The following is a 14,274-nucleotide window of genomic DNA, read 5'->3' as shown; positions in this document are numbered from 1 at the left end:
GCCAAAAGTGAAGTGAAGCAAGTCACCGGTGTGTGGGGGGGGAGGGGTAGCAAGCTACCCTTCCCCTACCCCCCCGCTAACTAGCGCGGGGGTAATTAACCCTCGTTAAAACTATTGGCACGTCATTTCAGCTGCGCTAAAAGGTAAACCCAATGTAAATAGCGTGGTTTGTATTTCGGTTACGGAACAAATTTAATTTTGATTTTGCCTCTATACTAATACATATATATAGTGTATAGGAGTTATCATTATCATTAACATTATAAAACTACCCTAATCCCATCTTATAAAATGTTACAAGTTGATTTTGTTTTTCTTACCAGGTAACTGGCAGCATGTCATACTCCCTGTAAGGAACTGTGAAGATTGTGAGAGTACCTACTGAGAAATCTGCCAAGGTCAGAGCAACTTCGATTGTGCGCACTGTTGGTGAACTATAAAATGAGATATACTGTAATCCTTTGTGTTTTACAGTTAAGCAACCTTTTCTTCCCTGTCATCTCTAGCTGGACCACGGAGAAGTAATGTGTAACGTTCATTACCATAATATTTGTTGATTCCCTATACTTCACAGACAGTTAGTGGACCTTTCAGTGAATATAAGATAGAGGCTGGATACAATTTATCATGTATTATTTCTATGGCACAATTATTATTATCCCTGACAGACATTTTCCCATATAGACACAATGTTTCCAAGTGCTTCACATACTCATCCCCAGAAACAAATGACCACAAAGTAACAGAAAAAAGTTTTAGCAGCAGTCAAATTGTAAGTGTAGTCAATGTCAAAACCATCTTGACTGTTTATACAGATAATAAACAACAATGTTGCGGGGTTCTCCTTTAAGCTTGAAGTTTTATTACGTCACGAGCTTCTAGAAAATCTGCATCACAAACCACCTAGGACTTTATTTTGAAAAAGGTTTATCATATTCTATATCTGGTTTCTCAATGAATGTGGGTTTCTTTTTACAGTATATATGAACACGTGGTTTTGTATTCTTATGGGAGTGCCCAACGTGTGGGCGGCTTGTTTCTTGTTTTTTGTCAAATCATTTTTTCAGTCTAGTTATTGCTGTTCAAGTCTTATTCAGTCCCATAGAAGAATAATTTTTCCTATCATTGTACTGTACCTATATTTTTCATTTTGAAATAATTTCTTTTTTATTTCTGTAAACAGCAATATGGATTTTCTTTTATAAACTGTCTCCCCATTAGCCATTAATATTTTTTTTTCCTAGTTCCTTTCTAAAAAAAATCTTACCTACAAATCAAGCTGATCCATTGTTTTGAAGAACTCGGTACAGAGTACAGGTGGAAAAGAGACGGTACACTCAAGCTAAAATAATAGGGAGGTTCTAAGATTCTCCTTGCCCAGTATAAAATCAAGGAGTGATGCCAAGAGCTCATTTCTTCCTTGACTGTTTACTTTTGCCCAAATCTCAGGGCATTCCACCGTACTATTTGTGTAGTGCGAAGAATGTGCTCGGCATTCCGACACTAGGAATTCTGTATACTACATCACGCCACAGTCTACAAACCATTACACCATAACCAGAGACAGGGATCCAATGTAGCACTGACTGGCCAGTCAAAGGATCCAATAACTCTCTAGCGGTAGTAACTCAACGAGTGGCTGGTGCCCTGCCCAACCTCCACCTCCCACCGTTACAGTACAGTACATAACAAATCCATTAGATGTGGAAATTTAGAAGACTAGTAGCCACTGGCTTATAAGCCTCACCTTCTCCGGATTTACCCTGAACAAAAAGTAAGCTTTCTTTTACGCTTTGAATATTAACCCATTTAAAATAGGATAAAAATCATGTGAACACTTGAGTGAGTGGCGTATGGGCACTGCAACTAGATTTCTACTAAGTGCTAGTCTTGATAGTACAGTACTTGTTCACTAAAGATCCCCCTACGGTACAAATTTTTTTCTCACAGGCTGGTGCAACACTCTTAATCCAGTTCAAATTTATATGGTTATATTCTAATTTGCTAATATTCTAAGTTACTTGTGACCCTATGTTCTACTTTAAGATGAAATATCTGAACAGAGTTTATTGAGGTAATTAGATCATTATCTAAGTTATATTGGTGTAACTTTAGCCATTTCTCAGAATAATTCATAATCCCCCTGTTGCATTATTCATATTTAAGCGAATCCAAATTAAGATCAAGACTAAATTTCTACTTCTAAAAACTCTGTAAAGGAGGTAATTTCAAGTAAATTATTTAACTATTCTGTATTTAAAGATTTTCTTTTGTTTACACTCACTAATGTAAGAAAACTTAATTAATTATGACAATCGCTAAAACCAAGGTTAGATCATTGCTTGTTCTATATTTTGTTTACAAAAGGAAAATGTTTCCACACTAAAAGGGAACTGAATGAGAAAGTTTTCATACTCTCGAGATGAAAATCTTACATTTTGTCTACAAAATCATGTAACTGTGAAAATAAGCTGTCTTAATAAACATCTAGAGGTAACTTGGAACAAAAAGTATTAAAACTTACCTCAAATAACTTATTTCAGTATACCATTCGCCTCTTTAGGTAAAGAAATCATTCTGAAGAAAATGTACTAACCTTATGTTAATACATCTATGATCAAGGAAAATACACAAGGTAAAGTTCTAAATTGAGCAGGGCTCACCACCAATCAAAGCATGAACCTTCAGCTTCCTGAAGTTACGTCAATAATAATCTTTATTAAATGTTTATGCCATAATAACAACATAAAAAAGGATGGACATGATCACCTACTACCTCAGAACTTACCAAGTCCAAAAAACAGAAAAGTTATGGAATTAGCAAGATAACCCAAGAAGAAAACTGAACCAATAAGCAAACCTTAAGAAGTCTGACTAGTGTTCTCAATCTTCTCTGGATTTATCGTGAAAACAACACAAAAGAGTATAAGTTTTACTAAACGTTAAATTACTTTACGTTTCTAATTTCTACTCAAAGCAGCCAACTAACAGCTGACATAACTTTAAAAAAAAAAGAGGGAATGTGAGTAAACAACTTTCCTCCATACACATAAACACAACATTGCAGCCAGTGGCCAGTATACATTTACGTTAAACTAAGCTAGGAAAAATTTTATTCACATTGTGATTTATTAGTTCAAAACAAAATATTGTATTGAAAACTAATTTAAAACCTAGGGCAAGGTTAAGACATCTTATTTAGACACCAACGATAAGAAAACTTAAAAGTAGGAAGTTGTAGGTCATATCAACGGCTAGTTAGTTGCCATCAACTGCCATATGGTGTGGTGGCTCCCAAAGGAGGAGACATTTTGCAAGGGGAGCAAATGGCAAATTTTAATTTTGGGGTAGATGTCAACACAGTTTTAAGTAGAACCAATATAAACATCAGGGGAGTTTTATAAAATAAATAGAAATGAAATAATATTCACCTCAGAACCTTTACTGAATTGCACAACTAGAATAGGAAAAATATCCTGAATAACTTGTGAAAGAATACATTACCTTTTTTATCCATTTTTTATGTTCATCAATATTAAAGATGCCAAGTAGATTTACAATTCTTGACCCATCTCTATTTTCATGGTACTGCTCAACTTTTCGTCCATAGCAAAACTCATATTTCCACCAACCTGAGCCCTGAAACAAATTGGCTCATTAAAAAAGTATGCACATTATTTCAAAACTAAGCTATCTTGGCAACTATTCAGTTGAGCTCATGGGAATAATTTGAATTCCAACTAGGCAGCCTCCCAATAATCTTGAAACCAACACTTCCCAAAATTTATTCTGCAATAATCAATACTGTGGTCAGTATATCAAACGATTTAGTGACTTTATTTCCTTTTAATAAAAAGCTTTGAATCTATTTCTTCATTCCACCTTTTTAAAAATCTCATTACACTACCATCATTCTTTTAGAGAAAAGTATGTTATCCAGAAATAATTTCCCTCCTTATGTTAGTTTAACATAAGTCAGTTTGACTTTACACTGCTCATCCTTAATTATTGAATACAAAAATTAAATCTACTTTACACGTTTCACCTAATTTTACATTGGTTTCTATGTTATACAATAATAAGGCAGTGCTGTACTGTACTTTACAAATTGTACTTCACAAGAAAGTTTTTCATACAGGTATTTGATTTTTAGAAAATTATAGCAGGTTTTAAGTACTGTTCTTTTCAACGTTCAATACATGTATAAGAAACATATGTAACTTTATCAACCTGAATTCTAATCTACATCATACATTGACTTACGTTGGGTCTCTTGGAACCAATTGACATAGGGAGGGGTACTACCGTATATCCTTAACTTCTCAGAACTATTCCTTTCCAGCTTCCTTTTTGACTTTCTATTTTTAAGATTCCCTGGCTCTTCTGACCAGATAATAAAAGCTCTTAAAGGAAAAAAGTTTCAACATCTCCATTGAATATATCATGTACACATAAATGTATGTATTAATCTACAAGATTACATACCCCATGTAGACAGTAATCTCCATTCAGAAAATCTTCAACTAGCTTGTGATCAACAGACGGCTGAGGGGGAAAGAGTGTCAACCTTGTTTGCCCGGCAGATTTATCGGTGACTGGACTTTCTCCTGCATCCTTAACTATCTCCAATTTTACATATCCACCTGATGTATCACCACTTAACTATTAAAAGATAAGTTACAAAATATACTTATTAGGGTTACATTAAAATGATGGTTAAAGAAAACAGTAAAAAACTTACCACTAAAAAAAAATCCTGCAAATAAATAATTTTAAGTATGGTACATAACAAAAAGCAATTCTTGCAACTCTAAATCTTAGAACATCAACTTTGATAAAGTAACAAGTCTAATGCACAGGAGAAACTTACAGTACCTAATAAGTAATCATGAGAGCAGTTCAGTCAAAGAATAAAAGATATCGGGAAAAACAAAATATGGTGAAAGTTTCCTAAGTTGGGCATACATATGTAGTATTTAATCAAAATTCATTTTAGTTTCATAATTATTCAAAATTTCTTACCACCACCACAAAGAAAAATTTGTATTTGGTCTCTATAATACAGTTCTTTACATAAATATCAATATTTTTTTTAAATACTAACACAGAATAAAAAATTGGCTCTGATCCAGTTGCCACAAAACTGAAAAATCTCAAAACAGGTTGCTGGCCTAAAATTTATGTACTGTGTATGATATAAACAACAGTACAGTATAATGACCTCTTTTGTGGCATAGATATACTGTACACCTGTAACTCAATAAATCAAGATTTTATTCCGAAACTGGACAGCCCCCCCACATTTCAGGGAATCAAAGTTCCAGTCAGGCAATTTTACAGCATCTAACTTCAACAGACACGAGGTTTGACATATCTGTTCTTCAAAGAAGACCATAACCAGAAAATTCTATCAAAAGACAGCAAAAACAGATAGTTATGATGGAACGATAACTGATTGTATATCTTGGATGGTTAATTTGTTGCTTATAAACTTAACATAAAATAAAATGTTATGGATGTACAGTACTCTTGAATTATTAAGTTTCTTATTCATGAAAAATTTAACATAAATGGAAATTTTCATGAACATGATATGGAAACCTGCTCATTCAATGTCTGATGGAACAGACTTAATTTTTTTCTTACACTGTACTGTACCAATAAATGTATAATATTCTAATATTATTTCTGATATGTTTAAGATATTAAAATTAAAATAAGTTCATTCTATATTAGAGTCAACTATATAAAACATTATATTTAATGCATGTGGACCAATATAAGTCCAGTAACATTGTAGAATATTCCTCTCCACAATAGATGATGCACATGTGCACTCTACAAAACAAATGTAAGAAAATATATTGTACTGTACATGTAAACAGAAATGTCTCCTTGATAAAAGATGTAAAAACATCCAACCCGAATTGATGTCAATAGATTAATGTACCACTTACCACAGCACCATTGGACCTCAATTTCAGGCTTTCTGCTTCAAACTGCAAAAGGTTTCTGGGTCTCTTAGGTCCCTCATTCACAGGCACACAGTGCAGGTCGTTCTGTGGTATATCCCTTGGTCTGTTATTAGTCAAAAAGAATAAAAGAGGAAATGGTTTCCTATCACTCAAAATTTTTTTTAAAAAATACGTATGTGATATCTTGATATCAGCAGCATATTCCCATATTCATATAAAAATAATACCAAGAAGTGTACTATGCATAATGGGATTTCATTGAGAAGGTATATTAAAGTTTTAAAATTTACTGAACAAATTTCTAAATTACAAAATCACAATTTTTAAAAGAAATTAGTATTCTTTAAAAATATAAAAACCCAAGTCATTTCACAGGAGTATATTTTCAGCGTAGCTGGAACTCGGCTATTAAGATTTATAAGGAGGTGTCAAAGGTTACTGGCAGTTATTATTATTATTACTTGCTAAGGTAAAACCCTAGTTAGAAACGTAGGATGCTATAAGCCCAAGGGGTTCTAACAGGGAAAATAGCCCAGTAAGGAAAGGAAAAAAGGAAAATTAAATATTTTGAGAACAGTAACAATATTACAATAAATATTTCCTATATAAACTATAAAAATTTTAACAAAACAAGAGGAAGAGAAATAAGATAGTGTGCCCGAGTGTACCCTCAAGCAAGAGAACTCTAACCCAAGACAGTGGAATACCATAGTTATGACATTACCCAAGACTAAAGAACATTAGTTTGATTTTGGAGTGTCATTCTCCTAGAAGAACTATTTACCATAGCTAAAGAGTCTCTTCTACCCTTACCAAGAGGAGAGTGTCCACTGAACAATAACAGTACAGTAGTTAACCCCCTGGGTGAAGAAGAATTGTTTGGTAATCTCAGTGTTGTCAGGTGTATGGGGACAGAGGAGAATGTGTAAAGAATGGCTATTCGGTGTATGTGTAGGCAAAGGGAAAATGAACCGTAACAAGAGAGAAGAATCCAATATAGCTGTATGGCCGTCAAAGGACCCCATATGTCTCTAGCAGTAGTATCCCAACAGGTGGCTGGTGCCCTGGCAACCCTCAAACACACTGAGTAGCCATTTTGACCTTAAACCTAGGTCTTGTGGGGTGGTCAAGGCAGTGGGAAGTGTAACTTAAAGGACTCAGTTTTATTAAGTTAGGAAAAGTAAAAACTATTTTTAAAAATTGTGTTTTGTTCCTACACGTATACAAATCCTCATCCTTAAATAGCAGAGTTATCTTAAGGAGGGAGGAAGTCCTATAACATTGCTGACAGTCTGGGATTGGCAATCCAGGAAGTTTCCTGTTATACTGCATAGTGAGCAGATCGACCGATGGTGAGATCTGAAGCCTTTCCACCACAAAATGATGTATGGATAACAAAAAATCCCTACACTACGATTCTATCAATTGAGTGTGTTTGCTTAAACAGTGCTCTTACTAGAAAGAAGCTTGCACAGCTCTATTGCATTTTTTCCTCCCAAGAGTGCACTTAATTGAGAAGGGTTTGTCAACACCCCTTTGTAACTAGTCATGAATGGAAGCTTGTCATACCACTGCCTCTATCAAGTGCTTTATCAAACTCTCTGGAAAGCTTACCAGTTAGTAGTGCTCAAAGCAGTCCCGGTATGTTGAAAAGCTAGGACATTACCTCTGTAGATCGCATACTTTAGACAAGAACTCAGCTGGGGGTGTCATATCTCCACAGCTACGTCTGTGGACAGTAGATTCTCGGAGAGGAGTACTCATGACAAAATTCGTCATGCAGTTACCTAGGCAGACCACACTGTATTCCTCTTGTCACCCTATCCAGAATTTAGGGGAACACTGGTTGTTAACCAGTAAAGTTTCAGGAACTATAAAAACGATCACTGGAGAGGCAGCAGTGAGGAACTAGCTTTCTCATCGACGAAGGAAACATCGTAAGGCAGTGTCCTTGTTTATCAAGAAGGGAGTTTAAGAACGGTTGCATTAACTCTGTTACTGCGATCATTTGCCAGGGAGACTCCATTGCTGTCATGCTAAGGTATTATTCCCAGATATTACACCCTCTGTCTGGGAGTCCTAAATGACTTTCTCCAACATATCTCAATCTTTAGACCCAGACAATAGGATGGAAAAGAGTTTCAATGCTAAAGTGAATCTCCTGTAGGAAGGTAGATGGGAGCTATTGCCGAGACACATCAGTAGACGAGAGCCGACTAAAAGTACTGTAGTGTACTCAAGAGAGACTAGTATAAGCACTTAGGGAGTGGTAGCCAATCCAACACACAGGGCTTTGAATTGATGGCTACTTTCCCAGAAATGCAGCAAAGAAAGCCTCGCGTAGGACAGAGAGAAGAGATCCGAGGACGTGTCCTTTAGGTCTACAGAGATGGAGCAGTGCTGTGCCCATCATGATCGATATCTGGGGAACCAAGCAGGGAGACCAATTACTGGCCTCCAGTTCCCCAATGACTATACTATTCATAGGAGCGCCAGCTGTAGGAGTCTGTAAACATTCTCAGAAGCCCTTATGTCACCTACTTTCCTCCCAGCAGAGGACAAATTCATGTAGATCATGGGCAATATCAGCACGTTGTTGGTGTGTTACTAAACATCCTGACTGGCACATCCTCACATGTAGGAGCTGTAGGAAGGGCTGAATTTCGTGATCCTTTCTGCCTTACATTACCCTATCCTTCTACCTAGAAGGCCAGGTTGAGGGTAAAAGGACAGAGCAGTGTCCAAGCCTTTCCAAGGGATAAGGAGCTTGGAGAAGCATATTGGACCTGTAAGTGGAAGGAGTGTTCCTCAGCACACATTAAAGAATCAATAGAGATCTTGCATGGATCTTTAGCTGCAACTGATTGATGGAAGAAGAGACCTGTTTGTACCTTCTTCCCCCTATTAACCCATAATGCCTGCATCCTCCATGGGAATTAGGCTGCAGACCTCGTACCAATGCATTCAGTAAGGGATGTATGGTTTCATAACTCCCCTGTCCGGGGAAGCGGGAGTCAACTGTATTCTCCCTCTGGTTTTCGAATGTTCCATGGGGCAATGGAATGTTAAATCAAGACAACTTTGCTTTTGGCATTTGACTGGATGAAGTCTGTTTACTACCTCATCCTTACGCTGCTTGGCAAGCAATAGGTCATAGTACAGCACACGGCTGTGACTACCCAGCTATGTTACTTGGAGGCTATCCATGGAAGTAGCACTCATGGCAGTGGACACAGGTGCCGGGACATCATATCCTCGTGCTTGAGTTTCCCTCAGGGTCCCTACCAACAGTGTTGACTCTGCTGGTTCAATCAATAAGGGAGGATGTCTACAAAAAACCCAGGAATCAGGATCCCATTAACTGCTGTAGAGTCAGAAATGCCATTACTCAGGGGAAGTTGGAATTACCATACTAAGTTACCCTAAAGGTAGTTCTCCAAAGTGAAAAGCTGATGAGAACAGAGCAAATTATCCTGCGGCAGGGTTCACTAGTTTGGTCTCGTTAGAGATTGGGTAGTAATAGTAGGTGTGTGAACACCTGTACTACATACCAAAACATATTCTCGTGACATAGACCTCTAACCTTAAGTACAAGGAGGGAATGCATTGAGATCAGCTCCAAAATTGGATACATTCTCGGTACTACTAAGAGCGTACTTTGATCATCTCAACAAGTGAAAATGTTCTTGGTATTTACCGAAGTTTGACGTCATTGAAGCATCCCTGTAATGTCCTGTAGGATAGGGACGAGGGCATAACAAGCAGTGCTTGTGCTTGGTTTCACATGAAGCCTATCACTTAATGTAGAAGCATGAGTTCTGGGACCACATACCGAACACCATCCCTGAGAGGGTCAGGTTTTGGTACAGCAATGCTCCTCTAATAAAATCAGGCTTAGGAATGGTCCATGTCCTTTGAAACTTGGCCCCATTAGTCACCCAATGTCTCGGTAACTAATTCCTCTCCCTTTTCAAGGTGGCACATCCGAAAGCTCAGCAACAGGCTAAGAAGAAGAGACAGGAGACACAATTGCGACTGATTAATTTTTCAACAAGGACGTCTTCTTCCTTCAAGAAGTAGTAGCAATAGCTATTAATGTACAAGCAAAGGTCTGTCAACTGGATGAGCATGTGAGGGCTCATTCCTATAGGAGTGCACTCTAGAAGGGCGCACAAGAAAGAACTCATGGGCACTCGAACAGTCGAGGGCGCGCTCCTATAGCGGAGACCTCAAGAGTATGCACAAAGGAAAGAACTCTTGGGCGAGCACAGGAGAGTGGTCATGAACCTAAGAGGGCACACTGCTGTAGGAGAGCACTCTAGGGCGTGCACATATGAACGCCCTTACAAATGTGAGGGAGCAGTTCTGTAGGACAGCACTCCCGGGTGTACACAAGCAGATGAGGGTATGCTATAAGAGATCTTCTATCCTTCCTCCTGCAGGAGAACACGCACACAGGAGAAATTTTGTGGGGTGCACTCGTGCCAGCAGCTGTGCTTGCATAGGAGAGTATGCACGAACAGGTGAGGAAAGTTATAAGTAAAACTGTATCTCGCACATGAGAGAATCAGTAGAAAAACTCCTATCGATCGGTCTTCTAGGACTTCTTTATACATAAGGGGAAAAGATGCCCTTCCACCCTAACCGGCAGGTGTGAAGAGACAAAGGTGAGGTAGATGTAGAGGAGACTCTTAAAATTCTCCTTAAAGTGTGTTGTCTATTCAGAGGTGATGGCAATGACACTCCAACAAGGAAAGAGCTCTTAAGAACTCTATGAATATACGTCTCTTGTGCTTTTCCAGATGCAGAAAGACATTACCGAGAAGACAGGTAGCTCCTGTCCCCTTGAACTCGATTGTAGCAGAAACTCCTTACCACTTGCGGGGTATTAAACAGCAATAGGAATGTCGTCAAACAGGAACAAGCAAGTGTATATCAGAAGGTTACACAGTCAAGGTTCAATCAGCTACAGTTATAAAAAAAATTGCAGAACTCCTCTCCTTCCTTAATGTGTCTTGTTCACAATGAACTGCCAAAAATTATCTAAAAAAATTAAAACTGTCAGTTGATGGCTCTGGAAGTATGGCAGATGAAAACAAGAGGCTACTTAGTATGCTTATGGGAAGGGGCTTCCCCGGCCCCCACCCGTAACTATCAACACCTTGTTATAAATCTTAACAGCCGAGTTCCAGCTACAGTGAAATCATACTCCTATTAGAGGACAAGGGTTTGTATTCATGTAAGAACAAATGTAATTAAGATTAATTATAAAAAAATCTCATTTAGTTCATAGGAATAAATACCTAATACAATTACGATATACTAGCTACCTTAAAGTTATCCGAGTTACACCGCCTGGCACAAAGGATGTAAACATTTGTGCACTATCTATACACATTTCTTTGACAAATATTAGCTTCAAGCCTAGTAGCAGCCACAAAATATCAGAGAATATTTAAATTAGGGTTCCACAATAGAACCTAATTCCATTAATCACAAAGAGCAAACTGATTAACAAGAAAATAAAACTGTGATTCGACATCAACTGTCACCAAACTATCACGAGAATGAGTGAAGGAAGTTCTATTAAGATAACATCTCACAAACAAAGGATACAGATAAAAACTTTAAAAATACATTTAAAATTATAAAAAAATGACAAGCAAACAAAATAAATGTACGTACAGACTAATTCAGCTTAATATACACAAAAAATCAATAGAAAGGCTGTAGCTATTAGATTTAAGCTATAACTATCAAATGACCCTCACCTATAAGATATGAGTATACAGTAATCCACAGTCTGAAGGATAAGAAGTGCCAAAAAAGATTTCCTAAAACATGAAATAATTGCATGAACCATCTGATTAGGGGCTAAATTTGCTGCTCAAGATTTTTGAAAAATGAAAACTACTGAAAGAGTTAAGGATAAATTTTTCAACAAAGTATGACAAATTCGTAGATAATTTGTATTTTTCCTAACGATACAAACCTTAGTTATTTATTTAGGGGTATTACTTTCTACGAAGCTGAAATGACGAGCCAATAAAATTTAGCAAGGGTTAACTACCCATACCGCTAGTTAAAGGGGGGGGGTAGCTTGCTACCACTCCCATTCACACACAGGTGATTTAGCTCACTTTGCTTGGAGGTAGGATTTCAAGGGGGATAGGGCTGGCAGGCAAGTTTGTATAAATAGCTAAGGTTTGCGTCGTTAAGAAAAATACAAATTATCTACGAATTTGTTATTTGTTCCGTAACTGGAATACAAACCTACGCTATTTATTTAGGGATGACTCACCCATTAGGAAGGGTGGACGTCCCTGCCAATCTGGCTTTTGGCTTTACCTGGGGGCTCCTTATGAGTATGTTAGTACTTAAAATAAGGAGTCCCAGTGCCTCGCTAAAACCTTGCTATGCAAGGTCTGCAGCCTACGCAAGCTGTGTGTTGAGATATTTAGAAGTGTGACTGTCTAGGTAAAGTTATTCCGAGTCTTTTTGTATGAAAAACTGTTGTAACCAAGACTTTCCCAATATCACCTGGCCAGGGTATGGGGATGCAACAGTATTAGCTTAGTACTAGCAAGGTTTACCTGTAGTAGGTTAAGGTCAGCTTATGCAGAGAACCCAGGATGCTGCTTTACCCAAGAGAGGGGAGGATGAAGAAAAGAATAAGAGCCAGTCAAATCTTTACATTCACGCAGACTAAAACCGGGTAACAATGCCCTCAACCTTCTGCTACATGTCCAATAAGGAGCTTCAGGTATACAACCAGCTGTTGTGCAGCCACCACAGGACCGATAGAGATCGTATCGAGTTCCTGTGGGTCACGTCTTGCAGCCTTTGCTTGTAAAACCTGCATCACAGAGTAATCTGCTTAGAAGGGCCAGGGCATAGCTATGCCCCTGACATCATGAGTCGACGTGTTGGATGAGGATCTGGATTCAGAGCGTAATTGATGACTCTGAGAATCCAGCAGAGATGATGTTTTGGTGATCCTCCTCTTGACTCTCCCAGTGCTGATGACAAGAGAAGGGACCGGATGGGCTGTTGCCGTTCTCTTGAGGTAGAGCCTCATACCTTAGCCCAGGTACAGTAACAGATGATCTGGATCGTCAGTTACTGAGTGGAGACTTGTTGTCTAGGATCCATCACCTCTGGAGACTGTGTCTGGTGACATACTCAGGGACGAAACTAAACGTAGCCTTTCACCCTTCTCATTAATGGGCGATGTCGAAAGAGAGACCATGAAGTTCCTTGACTCGTTTGGCCGCTGTTAAAGTGTGTAGGAACACTGTCTTCTAAACCAGGTGAAAATTTGTTGCCTGGTGAAGTGGAACGTAAGGAGGTCTCCTTAGAGACCAGACAACTCGAACCATGTTCCGAGAGGGAGGTCTCAATTCCGACTGGAGAAAGGCAAGTTGTAAGTCTGCATGGGTTAGAAAAGATCTAGCGATGAGGGGATGTCCCTTCCTTAATACAGGTATCGAGTGGAGAGATACGCTTTCCCATGATACCAACCACAGAAGACGTTAAACTTTGCTTGGTAGACTGATGCTGAGGAATTCCTCAGATATCTAGACAACCTCTTTGCAACTTACTGCAAAAAGACTCTGTGAGAGAGTAGGTACTGGGTAGTCTCCAGGCGTACAATCATAGCGAAGCTATAGTTTGTGGTAGATGTCGAAGTGTGGTTGTCTGTGACGTGGAGAGGGTTCTCTTGGAGGCTCTAACAGGAGCTGCAGAAGGTTTGGAAACTGTTCTGCCTAATGCCATAGCGGACCTATGAGAGCCCTTGAGAGGCTGACCGATGATCTAGCCTTCTTGAGTACCCTTCTCCAGACAAAAACAGGGGCGAGGTGTAAATGTCATTGTTGTACCTACCGTTGTTGGCATGCTTCTTGCCAGAGAGCCTTGGGGTCTAGGACTGGGGAGCAGTGGAAGCCTGAGGTTCAGTGGCGTTGCGAACAGATCCATAGTTGGAGAACCCAGTAAAGTCAGGACTTTGTCGGCTACAAGGTGATCCAAAGACCATTCGGTATACCTTATCTGAGATGATGTGCACAGATTGTCAGCGAGCACATTCCTCTAGGCTGGAATGAAGCGGGCTGATAGTGGTACCGAGTGGACTTTGGCCCATCTTAGTATTTCTACTGTTAGATGGGAAGAGGCTGCGAGCAACTTCCTTCTTGCTTGTTGATGTGAGCCCCTATGTGGTGCTGTTGCTCATCACACCACTGAGTGGCCCGTTAGGAACTGATGAGGCTGTTGAAGGACCGGAAAGTTGGCCTTCATCTCT

The 14,274-nt window shown here is 38.8% G+C and overlaps 1 protein-coding gene across 1 annotated transcript in view; it reads right to left on the bottom strand.

The window, feature by feature from the left end:
* LOC137614339 (endoplasmic reticulum lectin 1-like) overlaps positions 1-14,274 on the bottom strand; it is a 98,553-nt gene that overhangs the window by 40,174 nt on the left and 44,105 nt on the right. Inside the window, exons 6-8 of the mRNA XM_068344109.1 lie at positions 5,958-6,078; positions 4,486-4,662; positions 3,505-3,639 (exon numbers count right to left, since the gene is read on the bottom strand). Coding sequence (XP_068200210.1) covers positions 3,505-3,639; positions 4,486-4,662; positions 5,958-6,078 — 433 coding nt within the window. The remainder of the gene's footprint in view (positions 1-3,504; positions 3,640-4,485; positions 4,663-5,957; positions 6,079-14,274) is intronic.

The sequence above is a fragment of the Palaemon carinicauda genome, chromosome 20, assembly GCF_036898095.1.
Source record: "Palaemon carinicauda isolate YSFRI2023 chromosome 20, ASM3689809v2, whole genome shotgun sequence".
In the NCBI taxonomy this organism is placed as follows: Eukaryota; Metazoa; Arthropoda; class Malacostraca; order Decapoda; family Palaemonidae; genus Palaemon; species Palaemon carinicauda.
Note: the sequence above shows the minus strand (reverse complement) of the source record. Positions and strands in the feature narration are given on the sequence as shown.